This window comes from Hemiscyllium ocellatum, chromosome 17, assembly GCF_020745735.1.
Source record: "Hemiscyllium ocellatum isolate sHemOce1 chromosome 17, sHemOce1.pat.X.cur, whole genome shotgun sequence".
Classification (NCBI taxonomy): Eukaryota; Metazoa; Chordata; class Chondrichthyes; order Orectolobiformes; family Hemiscylliidae; genus Hemiscyllium; species Hemiscyllium ocellatum.
The window spans coordinates 63,520,566-63,545,380 of record NC_083417.1 but is presented as its reverse complement, the minus strand read 5'-3'; the positions used below and the strand labels follow the sequence as shown (position 1 = coordinate 63,545,380).

At 42.6% G+C, this 24,815-nt stretch overlaps 1 protein-coding gene across 2 annotated transcripts in view; it reads right to left on the bottom strand.

The window, feature by feature from the left end:
* ogfod1 (2-oxoglutarate and iron-dependent oxygenase domain containing 1) overlaps nucleotides 1-24,815 on the bottom strand; it is a 35,824-nt gene that overhangs the window by 1,804 nt on the left and 9,205 nt on the right. The window contains exons 6-11 of one of the 2 annotated variants that reach the window (XM_060837832.1): nucleotides 22,815-22,906; nucleotides 14,486-14,614; nucleotides 11,175-11,288; nucleotides 9,525-9,604; nucleotides 7,868-8,175; nucleotides 6,292-6,420 (exon numbers count right to left, since the gene is read on the bottom strand). In XM_060837832.1, the coding sequence (XP_060693815.1) occupies nucleotides 6,292-6,420; nucleotides 7,868-8,175; nucleotides 9,525-9,604; nucleotides 11,175-11,288; nucleotides 14,486-14,614; nucleotides 22,815-22,906 (852 nt within the window). The remainder of the gene's footprint in view (nucleotides 1-6,291; nucleotides 6,421-7,867; nucleotides 8,176-9,524; nucleotides 9,605-11,174; nucleotides 11,289-14,485; nucleotides 14,615-22,814; nucleotides 22,907-24,815) is intronic. The other variant, XM_060837833.1, reaches the window with a different exon arrangement.

The following is a 24,815-nucleotide window of genomic DNA, read 5'->3' as shown; positions in this document are numbered from 1 at the left end:
AATCAAAGAATCTCTAAGTTAAATAGACACAAAGACTGAGCTTCCACAGATTTGCAACACTGTAGGTAAAAAGGTTTCTCCACATCTCCGTCCCAGGTAGCATTCCTCTGATTTTTAAATTGTACTCATTGGTTCTAAACTCCCCAACCAAGGGAAACATTTCATCTGCATCTACCTTGTCTATCCTTTTAAGTATTTTATAGACTTCAATGAAATCACTTCTTATCTGCAAAACCCTAGAGAATACAGGCCCATTTTGCCCAATCTTTCTTCATAGGAAAGTAAACAAATCTGTTGACTTTTTGTTGCATTCCCTCTAAGACAATAATAATGTTTCCTGACATACGGAGACCAAGACAGCACACAGTACTCCACGTGGAGTATAAGCAAGTACTTACAGAATTGAAACAACACTGCACTACTCCGATATACAGACTGTCTTTGCAAGATTTGTTGATATTCCATTAGCCTTCCTGCTTGCTGCAGTTTCATGCTCATTCCTAATGAAGGGCTAATGCCCGAAACGTTGACTCTCCTGTTCCTCAGATGCTGCCTGATCTGCTGTGCTTTTCCAGTGCCACACTTTTCAATTCTGCTCTTCAGCATCTGCAGTCCACATTTCTTCACAGTTCCAAGTTAGCCTCCAGTGACTTATGGACAAGAACACCAGATCCTATTATACATCTACACCTTTCAACCTCTTACCATTTAAATGACATCTGTAAATTTGTTTCTCCAACCAAAGTGGAAAACATCACATTTTTCCACATTATATTCCATTTGCCATGGTCTTGCCCATTCACTAAAACTGTCCAAGTCCTCTTGAAGCTGTTTACATCTTCCTCACAACACACATTGCCACTTAATCTTGTATCCTCCCCAAATTTGGTATTATTACATTTGGTCCTAACCTCCAATCATGAAGATATATTGAGACCAGCTGATGCAAGTACTGATCCATGATATACCCACTAGTCACAGTCTGCTTATTGCTAATTGTTTTCTGTCTGTTAGCCAATTTTTAATCCATGCCAGTGCTTTACCTCTTAAGATTTTCTTGGCTTAAGAATGGCTAAAAAGTGAGGTCTGCAGATGCTGGAGATCAGAGCTGAAAATGTGTTGTTGGTTAAAGCATAGCAGGTTAGGCAGCATCCAAGGAACAGGAAATTCGATGTTTCGGGCCAGAGCCCTTCATCAGGAATGAGGAGAATGTGCCAGGCAGGCTAAGATAAAGGTAGGGAGGAGGGACTTGGGGGAGGGGCGATGGAGATGTGATAGGTGGAAGGAGGTCAAAGTGAGGGTGATAGGCTGGAGTGGGGTGGGGGCGGAGAGGTCAGGAAGAAGATTGGTTAGGAGGGCGGTGCTGAGTTTGAGGGAATCGACTGAGACAAGGTGGGGGGAGGGGAAATGAGGAAACTGGAGAAATCTGAGTTCATCCCTTGTGCTTGGAGGGTTCCCAGGCGGAAGATGAGGCGCTCTTCCTCCAACCATCGTGTTGTTATGTTCTGGTGATGGAGGAGTCCAAGGACCTGCATGTCCTCGGTGGAGTGGGAGGGAGAGTTAAAGTGTTGAGCCACAGGGAGGTTGGGTTGGTTGGTCTGGGCGTCCAAGAGGTGTTCCCTGAAGCGTTCCGCAAGTAGGCGGCCCGTCTCCCCAATATAGAGGAGGCCACATCGGGTGCAGCGGATGCAATGGATGATGTGTGTGGAGGTGCAGGTGAATTTGTGGCGGATATGGAAGGATCCCTTGGGGCCTTGGAAAGAAGTAAGGGAGGAGGTGTGGGTGCAAGTTTTGCATTTCCTGCGGTTGCAGGGGAAGGTGCCGGGAGTGGTGGTTGGGTTGGTGGGGGTGTGTGGACCTGACGAGGGAGTCACGAAGGGAGTGGTCTTTGCGGAACGCTGATAGGGGAGGGGAGGGAAATATATCCCTGGTGGTGGGGTCCGTTTGGAGGTGGCGGAAATGACGGCGGATGATACGCTGTATACGGAGGTTGGTGGGGTGGTAGGTGAGAACCAGTGGGGTTCTGTCTTGGTGGCAGTTGGAGGGGTGGGGCTCAAGGGCGGAGGAGTGGGAAGTGGAGGAGATGCGGTGGAGGGCATCGTCGATCACGTCTGGGGGGAATCTGCGGTCCTTGAAGGAGGCGGCCATCTGGGCTGTACGGTATTGGAACTGGTCCTCCTGGGAGCAGATGCGGCGGAGACGAAGGAATTGGGAATATGGGATGGCGTTTTTACAGGGGGCAGGGTGGGAGGAGGTGTAGTCCAGGTAGCTGTGGGAGTCAGTCGGTTTATAGTAGATGTCTGTGTTGAATCGGTCGCCCGAGACAGAAATGGAAAGGTCTAGGAAGGGGAGGGAGGAGTCTGAGACAGCCCAGGTGAATTTGAAGTCGGGATGGAAGGTGTTGGTAAAGTTGATGAACTGTTCAACCTCCTCGTGGGAGCACGAGGCAGCGCCGATACAGTCATCGATGCAGCGGAGGAAAAGGTGGGGGGTGGTGCCAGTGTAGCTGCAGAAGATGGACTGTTCCACATATCCTACGAAGAGACAGGCATAGCTGGGGCCCATGCAGGTGCCCATGGCAACTCGTTTAGTTTGGAGGAAGTGGGAGGATTGGAAAGAGAAGTTATTCAGGGTGAGGACCAATTCAGTTAGTCGAAGGAGGGTGTCAGTGGAAGGGTACTGGTTGGTGTGGCGGGAAAGGAAGAAGCGGAGGGCTTTGAGTCCTTCGTGATGGGGGATGGAGGTGTACAGGGACTGGATGTCCATCATGAAGATAAGGCGTTGGGGACCGGGGAAGCGAAAATCATGGAGGAGATGGAGGGCGTGGGTGGTGTCCCGAACGTAGGTGGGGAGTTCTTGGACTAAAGGGGACAGAACCGTGTCGAGATACGCGGAGATGAGTTCGGTGGGGCAGGAGCAGGCTGCACAGCAGCCCAGGAACATCCTGCTCCTAAAAATGGGAGAAACATAGGTCAACAATAACCTTTACCAATTGCACACCCATTTTTTCCATTTTAGTTTGCATGCTTTTGTGTTACTCACACCTTCCTTTTAGTTTGTAAAGCAAATGCTCATCAGTCCATCATTAACAGCCATTCCACACATTTTTTTTTATTTGTCCCATTTTTACTTTAGGAAATCTGAGTTAAGTAATGAGACTACAGCTGCTCACATGTTCCTGCACTTCTAGCCACACCACTTCAATTTGACTGAGTGGCCTTGCACTACCATCTCTTTATCACTTTCTCTCTCCTGTTTTTCATGTTAACACAGACCTACACTTTTGGCATTTTCCTCACTCTCTCCACCTTCACGGTTTAAAATCTATTAACTTTCTTGGTTTTCCCTTTTCAAATGAAAGGTGTTTGTGATAACGTAACCTTCAGAACATTATTAACTGTTCATGGATTGAAAGAATCAGCAAAAACTCTGCCTGGAATAAACTGTTCAGAGACAACGACAATTGAAATTGAAAGCAATTAGCCATGCCTGGGAAAAGGAGCAGTCAAAGTTCCATGAATAAAACCATTTTCACTACTTGATAAAGTTGGACAGTGACTGCTCACACACAAAAACAAAAAAAAACTGCAGATGCTGGAATCCAAGGTAGACAAGGAGGAGACCGGATGAACACAGTAAGCCAGGCAGCATCAGGAGATGGAGAACTCGATGCTTCAGACATAACCCTTCTTCAGGACTTTTCGACAACACAGAAAAACAGCAGCTTGTGAACTCAAGTTACCCAAGCCCCACCCACTGTCTTGTGCTAACTGGAAACAGTTCAAACTGGATCAGCTTAGAGGAATGACATGAGTTCACCAAATCCTTATTTGGTGAAAGAGTAATGAGGTAATCCTAATGATGGCTTTGGGTAAGATTATAATGCAAAGACCCGGGCTCGGCAGGTGAGACAGAACCAAAGAAGGTTAAGACAGAACAATTGGGGAAGATATGGGGAAAGCGTTGTTACAGAATTGAAACAGTAAAGAAAAAGAAATGAGCACGGGAATCCAGAGTTTAAAGAGTCCAGAATGAGAATAAAAAATATCATTAAAATACTCAAGTTATAGTCCTTTTTCACCAAGTCCATGCCTGCCAGTTTCAGAACATGGCACCACAGTGCCTCCACATGCTGGCCTCTGTCCAGGACTGGCCTCCCAAACCAGTCTGGGTTCACTCTGCTCCTACCCTGGCTCCAACTGCAATTTGGCTCCCAGCTCAGCCCATGCTCACTTTGCTGCTGCTCCGGCTGCGACTCGCTTCTGGGACTCTGCCCGTGCTCATGCTGTTGCCGCTTCAGGCTCCGGCTCCAGCTGCAGCTTGCCTGTGCGACATGGCCTGCACTCGCTTTACTCCGTTCGTGACTCGCTTCTGAGGCTCGGCCCGCAATCGCTCTGGTCCCCGCTTTGGGCTTCAGCCGCACCTCACTTCCGGGACTCGACCCGCAATCGCTCTGCTGCCAATCTGGCCAGGACTCACTTCCAGGACTGAGCTCGCTCTCACTCTTCAACAGTGACTCGCCTCCTGCTCTAGGCTGGTCTCAGACACTGTTCTCCATTACCCCCAGTAAGGGTACGTTAGGAAGTTAAAAGTTGGGGGTTGGGGGGCGGAGGGGTGAGATGCAAGAAAACCCACACCAATAAAGAAAAAAGACAACGGAAAACAAGCTGGCAAGCAGAAGAGCTCCAGCTGGAGTGTTTTACCGTGCCGTCACCTTAACTGGAAGATTACATTATGGAAAAATTCAAGGAGTTAATTGAAAGAAATTTGTGTTTTCAAACACAGTCAATGCCAAATGTGACAAGAAACAGAGAAGTTACTTCTGTTAGGAAGGCAAGCTGCAGACTTGATGGCTCCAGAGGGGTAGTCAATACTGTGGATGAAAGAATCTGAAAGATTATCAGTAATGTCACACAACAAACTTGAAGAACAGAAAGTACTCTAAGTATTCAATCTAAGGATTCTTCAGTAGCAAACTCCGAAGAACAACACTGCATCAGGACTGAACCCTGGATACATCCAGAGATAGACGCTGTTGTTTGGAATTTTAGTTGAATTCCATCATTAATCAGGTAATAGCCAAGTTGAGTTGTAAAACTTAATTTGCTTACTCGAGGGATCTTATTTTGGTCACTACCTGCAATAAAGTTAAATAATTATTTCATTATCAGATTGTCTGTGAAATTTCTTAATAAGTAGGCAAATTAATTAACTTGTGGTAATTTACCCAGAACACCATCCAGTTGTTAAAGTCTTTCACATCACAGATCAAACCGACTTGGGATGAACTGCATTTTACTTGTTTTTCTTTCAAATTTTCAGCATTTTTAATGCAATCTTACAATCAGTTGTTTTTCCACCTTAAGTGATGAAGGTCATTTCATCCATTTTCATTTATCTTTACAGATACACTAAATTACTCATGATTCAGCATTCAAGTGCTTATAAATGAATCTAAAGTGTTCATCTCCAATTCCCTCTGACATATACTGTTTACTATGCATAAAGAAAGTTTTCCTAACAACAATCATAAATTCATGTCATTTCTGTTTTTATAAAATGTTTGACATGTTTGGCGCTTTCACAATGACACTGTAAAAATGATAGTTACATAAAACGTACTGCTAGACAGAGAACTATTCATCTTAACCTTGAAGTTTTGAAGACTGACCCACAGTCTCCTATACTCTCCCATCTTCCAAGTCATGGGTATTATTTAGCACATATTCAGCATGGAGTACGTGGATGAGGGCTTTTGATTCAATACAGGTTCACTAATGTAACTTAGAAATGGAAAGTACACAGATGCATCTGCCATGAATTTTCACACAGTAACAGTTAATAAGTCTCAAGAAAAACAAGGTAAATGTACATGTTAGAGCAAAAGAAGATGCAACTTATTAGAATGGGTCCACTGAAGTACTAAATCCACATGGATTAGCCATACCTCAACAAAAGTGGAATTGACTAGAGGTCATTCTGTTCTAATGTGACAGTTGCGTTCTTCTGCAACCTCATGTTATAGAAAATCACACTGTAGAAGATCAATAACAGAAAATCACTATACCCCTTCAGTATCCAAACAACGTCCACAGTTTGTCAATTACTTTATAGCTGAAGAAATGCGTGTTATAGTAGAATGACCTGTATTGTTTATTCTTTACCCTGTATTTCGATTATGTCTTTTGCCAATTTAGTTCTGCCTCTCATATTGATGAGATGTTTCTTCAAAAAAAAACCAGCAAGTGGGTTAGCAATGGATTTTGATAAAATGAAACCATCAAGTCCTACCTTCACACCCACAGTACAACAGCAAATCAAGAGCAAACTCCGAATTTTCCACATTGGTATCATGGATAAGTGTGTAGTACCCATTTCTCCAATATCGCAATTCCCCTCGGCAAACAGGAACATTGGGATCTGAGAAGGACAGACACACAAAGTTCCTTCAAAGTTTTAATTCATGCTTCTCAGATCGTGAAAAACCGTACCTTTATTTGACCTGATACTTTTAATTATAGTGAATAATGATATTTTATACATATAGCTTTCTTAAGCACCAAAAATCCTCTCTCTATCCCGACCCCCAACAACCTCCCAAACATCTGGAAACACTGACACAGTTCCTCGACATGGCCAACGCAGATGACTGCATCTGAGAAATAAATTTCCAAGATGCTGCTGGGCTATTAGGCTCAACAGACATTCCCAGCAGCTCAACACCAAAACAAACTTTAAAAGGTGTGGTTCTGGATAGGCACAGCTGGTCAGGCAGCATCTGAGGAGCAGGAGAGTTGATGTTTCCAACTCTTCATCAGGAATGTCAGCATTTGCTCAAAACGTCAACTCTCCTGCTCCTCAGATGATGCCTGACCGGTTGTGCTTTTCCAGCAACATACTTTTTGACTCTGATCTCCAGCATCTGCAGTCCTCCCTTTCTCCCAAAACTAATTTCACTTTGTTAGGTTCTCACTAGCATCTGCACACCTCTGACACCATTACCTTCCCTAATCAGTTCCCTTTTTGATGCCTTTTGTTTTCCTCCTCGGAACATAGGAAGTGGAGCAGGCTATTCAGCCCATAAAGTTAGCCATTCACCCGACCTGCAAATTGAAATCAAACCATGTGGTATGTAATCTCAATGTTTTGTTCATTCTTACTTCAGACGAAGACCAACTCCAAAGAAGCACCCAGTTATGACTTGAACACACCATGACCTCACCTAATCATAGATTGATGTCTGAAGCACTGGGGTCAATATTAAACTAGCCCATGCAAAGGCTTTAAAAAACAATCTTTCATAGGCTATGAGAAACACTGTCAAGGCCAACATTTGCTGGTCTTCTAGAATTACTGTTGAGTAACTGGAAATGAGCCATCTTTTTGAACTAGTGTAATTAATCCAGTGTGATTACACCCTCAGTGCTGTTAGGAACATTTCCAGGACAAATGTTGAATATAAAACAAACAGTGAGTAGTGAGTAATACAGGCATGAATGCAAAGATCGCTGTTGTGCCCAACGCTGTCTGTTTCCCAAAATATAGATCAAGTGAATATTTTCCTCAATGTCCGCAAAAGCCTCACCAGATCTGTAAATTCCTGCACATCATGTCTAAGGACTGATCTCTACTATTCAATACTACACCAGAACATGGCATTAGGTCTCTGGAACACCTTATCTAATTCATATTAAGCCATCCAGTGACACATTCAATTTTGAGTTCATGAATGCAGGCATCTAAAATCAGAAATTTAATACGATCATTTTACTGAAATTATTTACAAATGCATTCATATGTTATTTCTAATCCCCTAATATCAGTCATTCAACTACTAGAGTTTAGAATGTTTTTCAATGAAGCTTACTTTTGGAACTCTCTCCTGGATCCTCAATTTTCTTTGGTTTAACATCTTCTCCCTCATTTGTGTCATCTTTACGCTCTGTTGAATCACATTTGTTTCTTTTCTCAATGCTAGAACACGGGTGTTCATGGCCATCATGTTCCTCTATTTCACTGTCCTTCTCATCTGCATCATTATTGGAGGCTGCGAGGAAATGCAGTTTTAAGCCAGTAAAATTGGACAGAAGCAGGAACATGGCTTCAGAGGAGAACAGCTCCATACATTTGGCAAGAATGTCAGGGAGGCTATCTTCCTCTGCTTGATCATAGCATCTATAAAATAAAGACGTAATACCACATTACGAGTCATATATTTGGGAAGTAACAGAACCAGATAGCAGCATTTCAATACAAAGACGGTCACCTATCTTAGTGGTACAGTGGAATCTGTCACTGTTCTGAGGTCTGCAATATACTTCAATATCATTTAGGCTTCCCATAACACTGAAGTATTGAAAGTTTTGGTGACATAATTTAACATTAGAAGGACATTTCATGTATACGAGGGCAGAGAAGCAAGCTGACGCTAAGCCTTTAGTTGAAATCCAATGAAAATGGGCATAAATTACCAGTCGGACCATAAGCATGTCAGACTATGGCAAACAAGGAGGCAGAATCAAGAGGGAGAACAAAAGGGGAAGACTATCTCCACAGCCAGGTTCGAGGTGAGGGTCTACAGGTTTTGGAGGGATGTCAGGAAAAAGATTTCTACTCAGAGGTTGATGATGATTTGCTACACGCTGCTTAGGATGGTCGCAAAGGCAAATGACCTCACATCCTGGATGAGTACTTGGCGTGTCATAACATTCAAGAATATGTGCCATGTGCTGGTAAGTGGGATTAGGTTGAAGGTCAGTGCTGAAAGGCCTCTTCTGCATTGTGTGATTCTATGAACCCAAACAGAACAAGATGCCAGCCTAAGATAAAAAAGGAAAGTTTAATTTTCACGGCTGTTAATGTCTGTTTGTCAAATAAACCAGAATATCATATTATCATGACAGACCAAATGGCAAGATAAAAAGGTTCCTCAAGCACGTTATGAACTACAACACAGTGATATGGCTTTTCTTTGAAAAGACAGGTGGAAATATGTAAGTTCCCCACCACAACCCAGCTGTGTATGCAAAAGCTTGAGTTTTCTTCCCATCAGATCTGTTAAAGATTCAAAATAATTCAGAGTGAGGTAGTGGGTTACAAAAACACCTCCCATACAAATAGTCCTCAACTGTACAATCACATAGAATTCTTCACTCATACTTTTGTGAGGAATGAATGGAGAAAGCAAGCCCATTATACAATCTGACAAACCTACTAGCATGGCCTGTGAATCCCATCTGCTTTACATGGGGAAAAATGGGTTTGATATTGAAATTGAAACATTTAATGGTTTTGCATTTATATACTGTTCTGCAAACAGCGTTTTGCAACAGTGCTGTCCTCTCCTTTTCCAGGTTTAGACCTCCAGAATTTGTTAGTAAAATGGAAGATTACAAAAATTTACTGTTGCATCTGCTCCACCGATGCTTTTTCTCAACACGAACTGCTGGTGAACTGAGCCTTTAATCAGTTTACAGCTCCAATGTCAATACGTGCTAATGTTCTCAGAGTTTTGATTCACTCACCTCTTGTTGGCAGGTCCTCTTCTTTTCCATTTAATCTCTGAGCCTTGCAAAGCCTTACAAACCATCTGAAATGTTTCTTTCTACGTAAGTGGAGGAAAATGTAACAGTTACAGGGTGCTAACAGTCATTCTAGTCCATTTCCATGGTGCGTCATTCGAGAAAATAAACCATCTACTCCATTGAGGAGCACATCAATGGGGCAGTGGATTGTGCCCCTGCTTCTGAACCAGACCTTCCAGACTCAAGATCCACATCAGGACTTGGTGGCCACTGAAGAGGAGTTCACAACCAAGCTAACAAATTGAATGTCACCTTGTTAATCCTCATAACAGACATCAATTGCAAGCAGTAAAACAATAATACTTCTGGTCAGGTATGTGATGCAAAGAAATTGGAGCCTTGGTGGTCATTATCCACTGGTGCAGGATTCAATATGCACATAAAGATATATTGTGCCACAGCAACTCACACTCCTTGAGGGACAGTTGGGTCAGTTGGTTAGACAGCCAGTGTGGATTCCACTAGTGCCAATAGCATGGGGTTCAATCCCCACTCCAGTTAAGATGAATTTAGTACCTGCCTTCTTACCTTCCCATGATGAGGCTGTGGCATATTGGGACAGAACTGCCTTTTGGGCATCAAGCTGAGACAAGAATAGTGTACAGCTCATATCTATGGTATCAACTGACTGCAGTTGATCAGCTGGGGGTTCTTAGGGTTATTCTGGGATCAGGTAAGGTGTTGTGTTAATGCAAATTCTTTCGAAGTAAACTGATCTACAGAAGCAGAAATACAGGCAAGATCACAACCAGTGCATTCAACAATTTGCAACTCAATGACTCCATAACGGTAATTTAAAGAATGGCAACTTTTCTTTGAGCTCCTTATGAATTTGATACTGCAACATTCCTTTTATCAGGTTTTACTCCTGCAAGTGATCTGAGCACATTATTTTTCAAGGAGCTGGGCACATACTGTGCAATAACTAGTCCTACGGTGCAGGACTAAGAATTGTAACAATAGAATCCACCTCACATATGTATTTCTTCACTTTCTCTGAAGATGTACCAAATTAATCTGGCTGAGAGAAAAATTGCTTCAAACACCTTAGCAATCCCATGCAATTCAATAAGTTTGAAAAAAATTGGTTTACTTTAAAATCATACAATGCAGTTTCAAATAAGAATACCAATAAATGAACCCTAGTCTACTTCAGTGAGGCTCCTTGCTTGATCTGAACAGAAAATACTCCTGCATTCCATCTTACAATCCTGGGGCAGTCTTCACCCTTCAGTCTTATGTTTACTACAGCCTTCTTGACTGGACAGTTAGTTTCCAAATGCCAGTCTAGCTTTCAGTATCTATACTTCTCCAATTTCAGTGCCAACTTTGATCAAAATCTCGCATCCTCACCTTCCCCACAAGATGAGACTCTTAAAATTAATACATCACAACTATAAGTGACAAGCATTGTATAAAAATAAATCAACTCTGAATAGAATTGGACACCTCACCCCAATATCTGAACAAACATAGAATTTACCTCATTGCAAACAACACTAAAACATGTCCATTTTACTGTATAGGCCACACATACATTTTTTACAAGGGTTCTTGCCTTTCTACCAAATCAATCCCAGAAGTTTTCACCTTGAAAAAATTCTTCAGAAGTATCTCTGATTCCTCCTCAAACTCTTCTTGGATGTGGGCTTGAGTTGAAACATCTAGGTAAATTGGATTGATCCAGTCATAAAGAATTTTTTCCTGAAACGTAATGAAAGGAAACAAACAATTTATCTTATTGGTGAGGGGGAGGTGCCAGTGTTGGACTGGGGGAGGACAAAGTTAAAAATCACACAACGCCAGGTTATAGTCCAACAGGTTCATTTGGAGGTACAAGCTTTCGCAGTGCTACTCCATCATCAGGGAGGTAGTGGAGCAGGATCACAGGACACAAAATCTATGGCAAAAGATCGTAATGTCATAAAATTGATGTGATATATTGAACAAACCTAGATTGGTGTTAAGTCTTTCATCTTTTCGAATGGGTTGCTGGTTTTCGGTTCGTAATATGTAAATCCCAGAACTTCTTTCCAGTCACATTCCCAGGATAATTTAGACACACACACACACACACACAGCTGAATTTTCATTTGCAGATAAATTCTATTTTGTTGAAGAAGCACACAATCTGCAGACAGTCAACGCAGGCAGTCAATCCATGTGAGATTTTATAAATTCCCACTTTGGAAATAGATTAGATTAGACTTACAGTGTGGAAACAGGCCCTTCGGCCCAACAAGTCCACACCGACCCGCCGAAGCGCAACCCACCCATACCCCTACATTTACCCCTTACCTAACACTACGGGCAATTTAGCTTGGCCAATTCACCTGACCCGCACATCTTTGGACTGTGGGAGGAAACCGGAGCACCCGGAGGAAACCCACGCAGACACAGGGAGAACGTGCAAACTCCACACAGTCAGTCGCCTGAGTCGGGAATTGAACCCAGGTCTACAGGCGCTGTGAGGCAGCAGTGCTAACCACTGTGCCACCGTGACGCCCCCAATAGAACCAGTCTGACTCGAGATTGGAATACAAACAGACTCTAGCCTTACACCTTTAATGCACTGTCTGAGCTGAGATGTCACTTTTATTTGTAAAACCTTAAGTTATCTTGGGAAAGTAACTTGAAAGAAGTTTTGGGATTTACATATTAATGAATTAAGATCTTCTAAAAGATGAAAAACTTAACAGCAATCTAGGTTTGATCAATATATTACATCAATTGTATGATATTATGATCTTTTTCTATAAATTTTATGGTCTATGATCCTGCTCCACTAGCTAACTGATGAAGGAGCAGTGCACCGACAGCTTGTAGTTCCAAATAAACTGTTGGATTATAATCTTCTGCTGGGTGATTTTTAACTTTATCTTATTGGTGGCAGTGCAATATAGCACCAATGTGTCAGCATCCTGCTCTGCTCTGTAACAGCATTAATTCTTGATTGTGATAAGTATTTACCCTAAGCATTGGAAATATTCAACTTTTTATCTGTCCCTCTGAATTTCGAACCTTGCTTAAACCTACTTTGATCATTGGTTATTTGTCCTAACTTTGTGATGTCAAGCTCCTGAGAAGCACTTGCCCATTTTACTATGTTAAACATAGGGGCAGCACGGTCACTCAGTGGTTATCACTGCTGCCTCACAGCGCCAGGGACGTGGGTTCAATTCCACCCTTGGGCAACTATCTGTTTGAAGTTTGTACATACTCTTGGTGTCTGCGTGGGTTTCCTTCGGGTGCTCCAGTTTCCTCCCACAGTCCAAAGATATGCAGGTTAGGTGGATTGGCCATGCTAAATTGTCCATAGTACCCAGGGATGTGCAGGTTAGCTGGGTTAGCCATGGGAAATGTGGGGTTATCAGGATGGGGTAGGTGGATGTGTCTAGGTGGGATGTTCTTCAAAGGGGTCAGGGTGGACTCAATAGGCTGAATGGTCTAATTTCACACAGTAGTGATTCTATGATTCTAACATGCTCCATCTGTAGAAATTGTTGTTATTGGTGTTCTTCCTGCACTACAACTCAGCCTACAACTGAGAAGTTCCGTAACTTTTCACAAATTAATAACGAAATAAGATACTCATATGTGAACATAGTGAAACTGTCTTAATTATCTATTAATTGGATAATTTCCAATACTAACATAAAGATGCAAAGGTTTCTTGTAAAAATAAATTGGGCATTGCACTAGATTTTATCCACTTGCTAGTTCCAACACATTTTGGCAGAGATCCAAATAGGATAATGGTGAGAATGTAGCAGTTAAAGGACTGAAATATGGAATGATCACTCGCACATGGATTCCACTTTGCTGGTTAGCAAAGACGACTAAAGTATAGTGTTTGCTGAAACATTATCATGACACCTCCATGGAAACTGTGAGAACATTATGTTGTTTGGGGGTGAGATGCAAGATCTGTAAGAATAGTAGTGGTAGACCTAGAAGAGCAGTGGGGGAGAAGAGCTGTAAGAAATAATGAGTCACGGGGTACCTGTAAAAGATGGGGTGAGGATAGGAGGAGCACCAACTATGAATTACAGTGGGTTATAAGGAGAATTCATGCAATTAAAAGATAAGTAACACTGACCATTTTTACTACTGCCTTGAGTAATTGAGAGTATGGAAACAGTTTGAAAAAAATGCATGGGTTTGAAGTTTCTTCACAGCTGTTCACTATGCCAGAGCTCCATGGCAGTCACAGCCTCGTGGACAAACCCAAAATCTCAGTTTACAATCATATTTGGGTGCACAGACTCCTCTTTGGAAAGTATGGAAGTGGAAATTGTTCAGTGAATCTTCAAATTCTAAACTAAAATGGAAAATCCAATGAGCAACAAATCTAGGACATTTCTACTGTCTCAGGATAGTTCTCAAATTCAAAACTGGAATATGTGCTGTAATTTACCATGAGATCACTGGGTTTATAGGATTACATTTTGAGGACAGGTTATACAAAGATGACTTGTATTCCGTGGAGCATAAAAGACGAAAGGATGATCTGGTCGAGAAGTTTGAAAGGTTAAATGAGATCGTGTAGAAAAATTATTTCCTTTGGTGAAGGAAATCAAGAATATGGAGTTATAATCTTAAAAATGAAGCGAGTCTATTTAGAAGGGAAAGCATGAAATAGTTTTTCATACAAAGGATACTAGAATTCTGGAATTCTCTCCACCAAGGGATGTGGATGATGGTTGAATGGGAATTTTAAGCATGAGGCGACATGGGTCTTGCATCTTGTCTCCTCTGCCTAGTAGAATTGAAACTGAGTCTTAAGAGTTGAAATAGTAATATATTTCATAGCTGCATTCAGCTCCTATTCCCCAAACGCATGCCAATTTAATCAGATTGAAACTTTAGTATACTGGTTGTGACCAAGAATGTGCACTTACATCACTTGCAATATGTGGATATCGATGAGAAAGAGGTTCGATGTAACGAGCTGGCCTCTCCAATGACGGCCCATGGAACCAGCCGCTAACAGAGAGGCGACACTTCTCCTCCGACAGAACTTCAGACACCTGATTAGGTAAAGTACGCAGCACAGCATTGAGCATCAAATTGTAAAACTTGGTGAAATATTCTGCACACTACACTAAGAAAAAAAAATGCTGCCCAATTAATTCTCATGATAACAATGAGTCTTTTTGCAAACCCTCCTGCATAAGAAATAAAACATTGACAATTCCTATTATACCTTACTATGTGATAAAGAAACAAACCAGTGCAAAAGCTACAAATCACGCTTGTCATGTCAAATGGTAGTACACATTGCCATTCAAACCCCAACAAGGTCATAGTCAGATGTTGAATTGGAAGCAAGCATTGTACCATTTCTGAAATTTCTACTTAAGTTTGAGTTTGTTGTTTTGAGGAAGCATAAACAGAGACATGCCACAGTGCAGCATTGTCTGCACTGAATGTTGTTTTTGTTGAGCAGAGAGTAAAATAGAAATACTGTGAGTTATATTCAACTTCGGTGAAGGGAGGAGATATTCTTTTTTATTCTATTGTTTCCACCCTCTGTAAATGACTCTTACTTTGGCGTGGGAGATGAAAATGATTGGTGAGTGACGGTAAGTTTTCTACTACATCCATCATAATAGCCATGATGAGGTGCCGGTGTTGGACTGGGGTGAACAAAGTTAAAAATCACAATGCCAGGTCATTGTGCAACAGGTTTGTTTGGAAGCAATAAATCTGTTGGATTACAAGCTGATATTGTGTGATTTTTAAACTTTGTCCATCATAATAAATGTTTTTTAAAAATTTGACAGATGGCAAATCATTTTAGTAGGTCATCTGTACATCCAGCAATATAATGCAAAGTCATGGACACATCATGTGTTTCATATTTGCAGGCTGCACAAGCTTCAGCACCAAGTTTTGGAACTTGAGTGAAAGGCAAGAATCTCCCACAGGCATGCACATACACACAAGTTTAGGACAATAGACATGAAGTCGTTGACTGAGAATGCTTAAGCAAGGTTTATTCAGATAGAACAATGTAGTCTACTGACTATGTTGAAATGGCCAACAGCTCCGTGACATTTCAGTTAGACCGTGTGTCCTAACCATTAGGTAGCTGGCTGGCACGATTAGACAGGACAATAGGACAGGAAAAGCTGACAAAATAGACAGCTGACTATTTGATAAAATTCTGAATAAACCAAACTAAAATAAGAACACATGCTGTGCCCTTAGGAGTGACCAACTAGAAATGAAGGTGGAGACAAACTGCTGACGATTGCTAGACAAGTTGTTTATTTCTGTATTTCAAAATCTGTAATTCGTGCTCATGAATTAGTGTGACTCCAGTATTCCTGCATGTCCACCTGGAACTCCTCTCCCTGCATTTACTGGCAACTGCTCGTAATAAACCGTTTGATTCGCTTGAACAAACTGCGTCAGCTCCATGCTGTTACTGCCACCGTGAAGGTCGCTCTTACATGAGCGATAGTTCAAGTCTTTACTGCACATCCACAGGCAGATGCCGGTATGGATAGCATGTTTAGGAGGTGGAAACACCACAGTTTAGAAGTGTCAAACAGCAGGGAATGGGTGACCAGGATGTGATTTCAGAGATCCATGCAGACAGTCAAGGACTCCTCCAAGTCCATTTTGCTGTATATCATTTTGGACACTGGTGAGGGTATTAGTACCTCAGGAGCATGCAGCCACAGCTGAATTGGTGGGACCACAAGTGGATCAGATGTACCAGGCAAGAGGGGACATGTTGAGGGAAAAAAAAGTGGGAGTGAATAGAGAGAGGGGATTGCATATTCTGCAGAGCAGACAGATGTTTCTGTGGCATTTGACGTGACTTGAGGACAGTACATTGTCTTTTTACAGCCAAGGTAAAGTATGATACAAAATGGCTGCAGGACATTCTTCTGGGATAGGGTAATCCACATTGGTACCAATAACTTGGGGAGGAATGGGGATGAGGTTCTGAAAGAAGATTCCAGGGAGGTAGGTAGGAGTTTGAAAAGCATGATCTCCAAAGCAGTAATCTCATGTCCCAAATATACATCGGACAGGGGGGCAAACCCAAAGCAAGGAATGGAAGGTAGGCATGGGAATGACTCTGAAATGTAAGGAAACAGGTTATAATGTGCCACACATAAAAATGACAGTATTATTACCACGTCGAAAGAGTGTATGGTCACTTTAAGACAAAGCACTTTTTTGAGTTTAAGGTACAGGAAACACTGCCAATATACAGAACAGCTGGGAGACATAATAGATACATGTAACAATCGGCTGTTAAATGGATAAGGTAAAAACAACGACTGCAGATGCTGGAAACCAGATTCTGGATTAGTGGTGTTGAAGAGCACAGCACTTCAAGCAGCATCCAAGGAGCAGCGAAATCGATGTTTCGGGCAAAAGCCGTTCATCAGGAATAAAGGCAGTGAGCCTGAAGTGTGGAGAGATAAGCTCGAGGAGGGTGGGGGTGGGGAGAAAGTAGCATAGAGTACAATAGGTGAGTGGGGGAGGGGATGAAGGTGATAGGTCAGGGAGGAGAGGGTGGAGTGGATAGGTGGAAAAGGAGATAGACAGGTAGGACAAGTCATGGGGACAGTGCTGAGCTGGAAGTGTGGAACTAGGGTGAGGTGATGGAAGGGGAAATGAGGAAACTGTTGAAGTCCACGTTGATGCCCTGGGGTTGAAGTGTTCTGAGGCGGAAGATGAGGCATTCTTCCTCCAGGCGTCTGGTGGTGAGGGGGCGGCAGTGAAGGAGGCCAAGGACCTCCATGTCCTCGGCAGAGTGGGAGGGGAAGTTGAAATGTTGGGCCACGGGGCGGTGTGGTTGATTGGTGCGGGTGTCCCGGAGATGTTCTTTAAAGTGCTCTGCTAGGAGGCGCCCAGTCTCCCCAATGTAGAGGACACCGCATCGGGAGCAATGGTTTCAATAAATGACATTAGTGGATGTGCAGGTAAAACTTTAATGAATGTGGAAGGCTCCTTTAGGGCCTTAGATAGAGGTGAGGGAGGACGTGTGGGCGCAGGTTTTACAGTTCCTGCGATGGCAGGGGAAAGTGCCAGGATGGGAGGGTGGATTGTGGGGAGGTGTGGACCTAACCAGGTAGTCACGGAGAGAAATGGTCTTTGCGGAAGGCGGAAAGGGGTGGGGAGGGAAATATATCCCTGGTTGAGGGGTCTTTTTGGAGGTGGCGAAAATGTTGGCGGATGATTTGGTTTATGCAAAGGTTTGTAGGGTGGAAGATAAGCACCAGGGGTGTTCTGTCCTTGTTACGGTTGGAGGGGTGGGGTCTGAGGGTGGAGGTGCAGGATGTGGATGAGATGCATTGGAGGGCATCTTTAACCACATGGGAAGGGAAATTGCGGTCTCTAAAGAAGGAGGCCATCTGGTGTGTTCTGTGGTGGAACTGGTCCTCCTGGGAGCAGATACGGCGGAGGCGGAGGGATTGGGAATACGGGATGGCATTTTTGCAAGAGGTAGGGTGGGAAGAGATGTAATCCAGATAGCTGTGGGAGTCGGTGGGTTTGTAAAAAATGTCAGTGTCAAGTCGGTCGTCATTAATGGAGATGGAGAGGTCCAGGAGGGGAGGGAGGTGTCAGAGATGGTCCAGGTAAATTTAAGGTCAGGGTGGAATGTGTTGGTGAAGTTGATGAATTGCTCAAACTCCTCACAGGAGCACGAGTTGGCGCCAATACAGTCATCAAGGTAGCGGAGGAAGAGGTGGGGAGTGGTGCCGTGTAATTACGGAAGATAAACTGTTCTACAAAGAGACAGGCATAGCTGGGGCCCATACGTGTGCCCATGGCTACCCCTTTGGTCTGGAGGAAGTGGGAGGATTGAAAGGAGAAATTGTTAAGGGTGAGGACAGCTAAGTTGTGGTCTTCACAAAAATTCAAATCTGACCAACTGATTTAAACCATACACTTAGTCCTTCAAAGCCAATCGAATTTAAAATCTGATGATGTTGACAGCCTGAACCCAATTAGACTATAAGAATTTCAGGTGTAATCAGGGGCATAAAAATGAGAGCATTTGAAAAATTGGTCAGAGGAAGTGCTATCAAACATGAGAGCACATGTCATCTGAAAGGACTCTAAAATAGAAATGTCTCAGAAGACACTGTCTCTCAAAGATACATTTTCCAGTAAAAGCAGTAAAACGTAAGAGGACAACCAAGGAAGAAGACAGCAAAAATGGAAGAATGGAAGGAAGCACCAGATTTGGAAGACTGGTAGGAAGACAGCTTTAGAGATTATATGGACTTTGAGAGATAAAGTTGATTTAATATTTAATAATTCTGGTATTGGAGCAGCATTATCACAGAGTGAGGTAAGATAGTGATTAGTGAAGAAAAAAGGGGCTTGGACTTGTCAATAGTCTTTGCTTAGTATTCACCATTAGAGTTAGGAAAATAAATTGTTATTTTTTTTCTGGAAACTGTGGAAAGAGGTGTTTTCTTTGACGCACTCACACTTCTAACAGATTACAAAGTGAGACAAGCTTCTCTCGGTGTATTAGTTTTAATTAGCAGGCGGGTATGACCTCTGCGTTAAAACAATATTTAAATAGAAGAGTGTATTAAATCAAACCAATAATCTGAGGGCATATATCACTGATATAACAAACATTTTGCTTAAAGAGGGTAGAAGTGGCAGCTCAACATCCCTACATAGTGAGTATTCAGCAAGGACAGTGAAAGGGATTTAAAAAGCCGAAGGTGGGGCATTATCAGTTAAAGAATAAATCCCTCAGTTATGATGAGGGATGATATACTAATTGAAGCTTGAAATGAGGCCATATGATTTGAGCTCAGAAACAAAATAGGGGCAGCCAAACTGCTTGGTATGCACCTAGCTAGGACCCTCAAATCATGGGAGAGTTAGAGAAGCAATCTTTTCAGCAAGTTGCTGAGTGCAAAAAACAATATGGTAATATAGTTGGGGATCTCAATGATCCAACCAACAATTGGGATTCAAACAATGTAATGGGCACAGGATGCACAAATCTCGAACTATATTCAAGATAACTTTCCTAACCACCAAAAAATATCCTAATGAATACGTTCTAATTCTAGAATAAGTCTTAGGAAATAAATTCGGGCAGGTGAATGAAATTGTCATGGCTGGCAATTATGGAGGTTGTGATCATAATACACTTAGATTTATCATCATTACAAAAAGGGGCAAATTAGATGAGGAATAAAATTTCGAAATTAGAGGTGGGCAAACTTCACAGAGCTGAGAGATGATCTCAAAAAGTGGACAGGTGACAACTACTTGAAGGAAAGTTGGTGGCAAATCAGTGGGCAGTATTCAAAAGTCAGAACCTCCAGCCACAATGTAAACATGTGCCCACAAAAGTGGCACCAACAAATCTAAATGCCCCTGGTTATCCATCCAGAAGCATGCAGGGTAAAATAATGTAGAAAAGTAGAGCATATCTCAATCTCAAACTAAAAGTAATACTTTAGGAAACTTAGATGATAACGAAAAGAATGGGATAAAGTGAAGAAAGAAATTAGAAAGGAAAAAAAGGATACAGAAAAAATATTAGCCTGTAAAATTAAGGAAGATCCAAAGGTGCTTTATTGGCACATTTAGAGGAGAGGATGGCAAAGCAAAAAGTTGTGCTGATCAGAAATGCACGTAGTAACTTTTGCGTGGAGACAGAAGATGTGGGCATGGTTTTTAGTGAGTATTTTCTTCCTGTCTTCACAAAAGAGAAGGATGATGCAGAAATTCCAGCAAGGTAGTGTTGGTTTCAGCAAAAATCACCATATTCTGAAATACTATTCCAAAACCCTGACTTTCCAAGATTATAAAAGTAAAAGAACAAGGTTGGCAGCTGGGCTGGGCTCGGGAAAATGCACAAGGTACAGAGAGAAGTCTGGAACCATTGCTCAACCCGAAAATCCAATTCACACATTCTCTCTAAAAGAACAATCAACCAGACCTAAACCTCGTCCAGGAGAAAGAGAGGACTACAGACGCTAGAGATCTGAGTCAAAAAGTGTGGTGCTGGAAAAGCACAGCCAGACAGCATCATATCAGTGACCCACATGAGAGAACAAAGTTGTAGGAGCTCCAGAATTACTCATACCTGGGAGTCACAGAGACAGTGACCCTGTGAGGGAGCAAAGTGGAGTGGGGGCTGCCTGACCGGCTGTGCTTTTCCAGCACCACACTTTTTGACTTAACCTCATTCAACCTAGACTGAATGGGGCTTTTGCAGATCACCTTCAACCAATATTCATGCACAGTGATACCAGATATTCCACTTCATCAAAATACATTCACACCTACTCTTCATCATCAGGAAGCCAATTGACCCCAAAAGGGAACATCATAAACACAATGGCAACACAGATTTGAGGGGAAATAAGGGGGCACGCAGTCTGTATAAACTGCTAGCCCTGATGTGGGAGAGAGAGCTTTTTCCAACATCAAGCTCCTGCAGAAACAGTTTCCCCACAAGCTTTCAGCCCCAACAAGTAGCTTCGGAACCAAGAACCACAGAGAAGCTAAATCAGGAGGCCAAACCAAGAGCACTATCACAGCAAAGGGCATTTGAGAGGGCAAACCAAGCACTATCCAGCCAACCAAGCACTAACCAAACAAGAGCTGCCAGACACAAGCCTGTTCCAAGCCAAGAGAATCAACGGCAAGAACCTCAGCAACTCGACGTACTTCAACACTGTGTTTTCCCCAGTGGTGAGGTAAAACTCTCAAGACACAAGGTTTCTAATCTAGCCAGCAGGGAGGGAAAGGCAGGCAGTGACAGTGAAGGGACCCCAAGGATAGGAAACCTGAAGAAAGTGTCTGTGATTAAACTGAAGAGTGTTTTAACCTCTGTTTAATTTGATAGCGAATGTAATTACTGTACTCTGTATAACTGTGAGTTTATGCATTTGGTGGGGGCAAACAAAGCAAGGAAATAAATGGGATGGCATCAAGAGGGGTAGAGGAAGGGAAAGATCTTGGAGTGGATGTTAACAGATCCTCAGAAGTGGCAGGACAGGTAGGTAAGGTGGTAAAGAAAGCATAAGAAGTGCTTTCCTTTATTGCAGGAGGTACTGAATACAAAAGCAGGGATATAATGCTGGAACTATTTAAGACACCGGTTAAGCCACAGCTGGAGATTTCTGCATAGTGCTTACAGGAAGAATATAATTGCTCTGTTGACAGCACAGTGGAAATTTACAAAAATGTTATCAGGATTTGTATTTATAAAAAAAAATTGGATTAGCAAGCATTATTTCCTTTAAAACAGAGGAAGCTGAGGGCTATTTAAAATGAGGTGTACAAAATAATAAGGGGTTTTGATAACAAAGACAAGAAAGACCTGTTTATCCATGCAGAGAGGACACTGGTCAGAGAGCACAGGTCTAAAGTGACTGTTAGAAGGATCAGTGTGCACATTAGGAAAAATATTTGATAACAAGTATTGGAATTTGCTATCCAGTTCCAGTAGTTGAGATGGAAAACCTTATTTAAAAGGAAATTCAATCTGCACACGAAGCACTGTAACCTACAAGGCTATGGACCCTGTGCTGGAAAAAGGGATTAAACTGGATGGCCAGTTTATTCAACTGGTCAATATACTATGGGCTGAACAGGCCTTTTGGTGCTGCAATGTTTATCTAGTTCTATCCATAAGGGCACAGATCAAACCAAATCTTAAACCTTTATTTACTGAGTGAACAAGTTCCACTGAGCCCGATTTTGGACATTCAACCCTATTTAATGGGCAGTGAAGTATAAGTCGGACAAAAAGGGGCTAACAGTGAGAAGGGCGCACTTCTGCAGATGAGAATTGCAACTTGTCTTGAATAAGTAAAAGCATCCAAGGGGACAATTAACCACAGGCAGTTTGACACATTTAACTGGTGCAGCATCTAGTACAACTCTATTCTGGCTGTCTATGGACCTAGAATTTACGTAGTCAGTTCTACACAATCACTGCATGCAAATCATGTGCCTCTTCCTATGCACTGACTGCTTCATGAATTCCCTAGCATTCTTTTATCCCGATTCTTCTCACAAAGGAATTCTCATTGGGAAACCCACTTTCATAATGTTACAGGCACTCAAGAAGCATAATAAAACCAAAACACTTTGCAGAACCATCCCGTCAATGTAACTGGAAGAAAGAACCAAATAATTTCCATATTATTATGCACAGTTTGATCACAAATGGTCATCACTTGGATGATCTGAAACATCGTTGATCTGTACCTGATGGTGAGACACAGGGGAAACCTCAAAGAAAACTAATGTGTTCCATGAAGGAGTTAGAGATTTGACGATCTGCTGAGGCTGATAGTGATCTGTAAAAGACAATAAATTCAGTTGCACGATTGTAAGGTTAAAATTCTGAGTCATAAATGCAGGCTAATTTTATTCATTTGCTATTTATAAACTGTGCTGCAATTGTGTGTTCATCTCCTATGAGAGTTATGAAACGCAAACTTCTGACCCCCACTACCTAAAATTCTGACCTAACATTGAATTTGAGACTGCAAGTGAAATAAAGTCAAATCAATCTATGCATCATCCATATCTGTATCTGATGCGAGAAAGTTTCAACCTCAGAACTGAGTTGGATTTCAGATGAGTGGACAGAATTCTAATTTAGATTTTCAATCATTCCACATTCAAATGATTAAAACTGACATAACACTTTGTATACAGGCAGTGACATTCTGGACACATTGTATGTGATTCACCACTTTACACAAAAAAAAATTGCATTTTCTCCATTTAATTCTTGTCATATTGATGCAGATATTCCACCCAGAGTCCGAAACACTTCCATGCCTGGTTGGATTTGACTTCAATATGTTTAGATGGTTTCTGAGCTGGAAATTTCTGGGCAGACACCTCCCATCTAGCCAGAATTCCATTCATCTATGAGCAAAGTGTACCCTTGTAAAAGCCATGCTCCAACTGCAACAGTTTGTGCACCATATTCTGCACTTAATGTCCAGCCACTTAGACAACTGCTGTGAAGAGTGAGTCTATAGGGCAGGCATGACAGTAAGATGGCAGTTGGTTAACAGGTAGGGTACCAAGCAAGCGATGGAATGCTTAGGTTAGTTTGGTGTTAGTGGTGGTGGTGGTGCCAGGATCAAGGGGTGGACGAAGAAAAGAGGGGAGTGACAGGAGGATATGTCAGACCAGAGGTGAGAGGTGCTTGGTCCAATGATGGGGGAGGAGAGGGTGACATCTGAAGCGGATAGGAGGTTCAAATCCCAGCAGTCATCACAGGCAGATGCTGGGGGTCAGGTCCTGTGGGTCCTGACAGTACAGGGAGGGCTGTTGACTCCACGGTTATCAGGCTAGCAGTCAGAAGTCGGTGCCAGGTCCAAGGGCTTCCGATCAGGTCCTGGAGGTGCAACCCAGCCAAAAGGTACTGGGTAAGTCAGGTTGGTGGCAGAGGATGTCAGGTTCGAGACTTCAGGCCGGTTGCGGCTTAGGTTCTAAGCTTTCAGGTCAGGGGTGCTTGCCAGGCTGGTTTAAGAAAATGATGTTGGCTGGGGTTGGGGCTGGAGGGGAGGCGGTTGAGTAATGAGTCAGGGAATCAATTATCGGGGCAGTTAGAGTAAGTCTTAATTCTCTAACTTTTCTCAGGCAATTATTTTAATTGATTTAGAACCCAACAAATTTGCTAATGTTAAAATATTTTCAGGGATTTTCAGCAGGGTAATTGCCAATCAGATTCAAAGTTTGTGAGAAGATTTGTCGCTCGGGAGCTCGTTGTTGTGGTTCTGTTCACCGAGCTGGGAATTTGTGTTGCAGACGTTTTGTCACCTGAATAGGTGACATCATCAGTGCTTAGGAGCCTCCTGTGAAGCGCTTCTGTGATCTTTCCTCCGGCATTTATAGTGGTTTGAATCTGCCGCTTCCGATTGTCAGTTCCAGCTGTCCGTTGCAGTGGTTGGTATATTGGGTCCAGGTCGATGTGCTTATTGATTGAATCTGTGGATGAGTGCCATGCCTCTAGGAATTCCCTGGCTGTACTCTGTTTGGCTTGTCCTATAATAGTAGTGTTGTCCCAGTCGAATTCATGTTGCTTGTCATCTGTGTGTGTGGCTACTAAGGATAGCTGGTCATGTCGTTTCGTGGCTTGTTGTCAATCAGATTCTTCGATTTCCTAGACAATTCTCAAGGTGGCGGCTGCATCTGGGATTCTGTACGGTTCGAATGCCCATCTCAATCTACGTTGTTTCCAGTAAC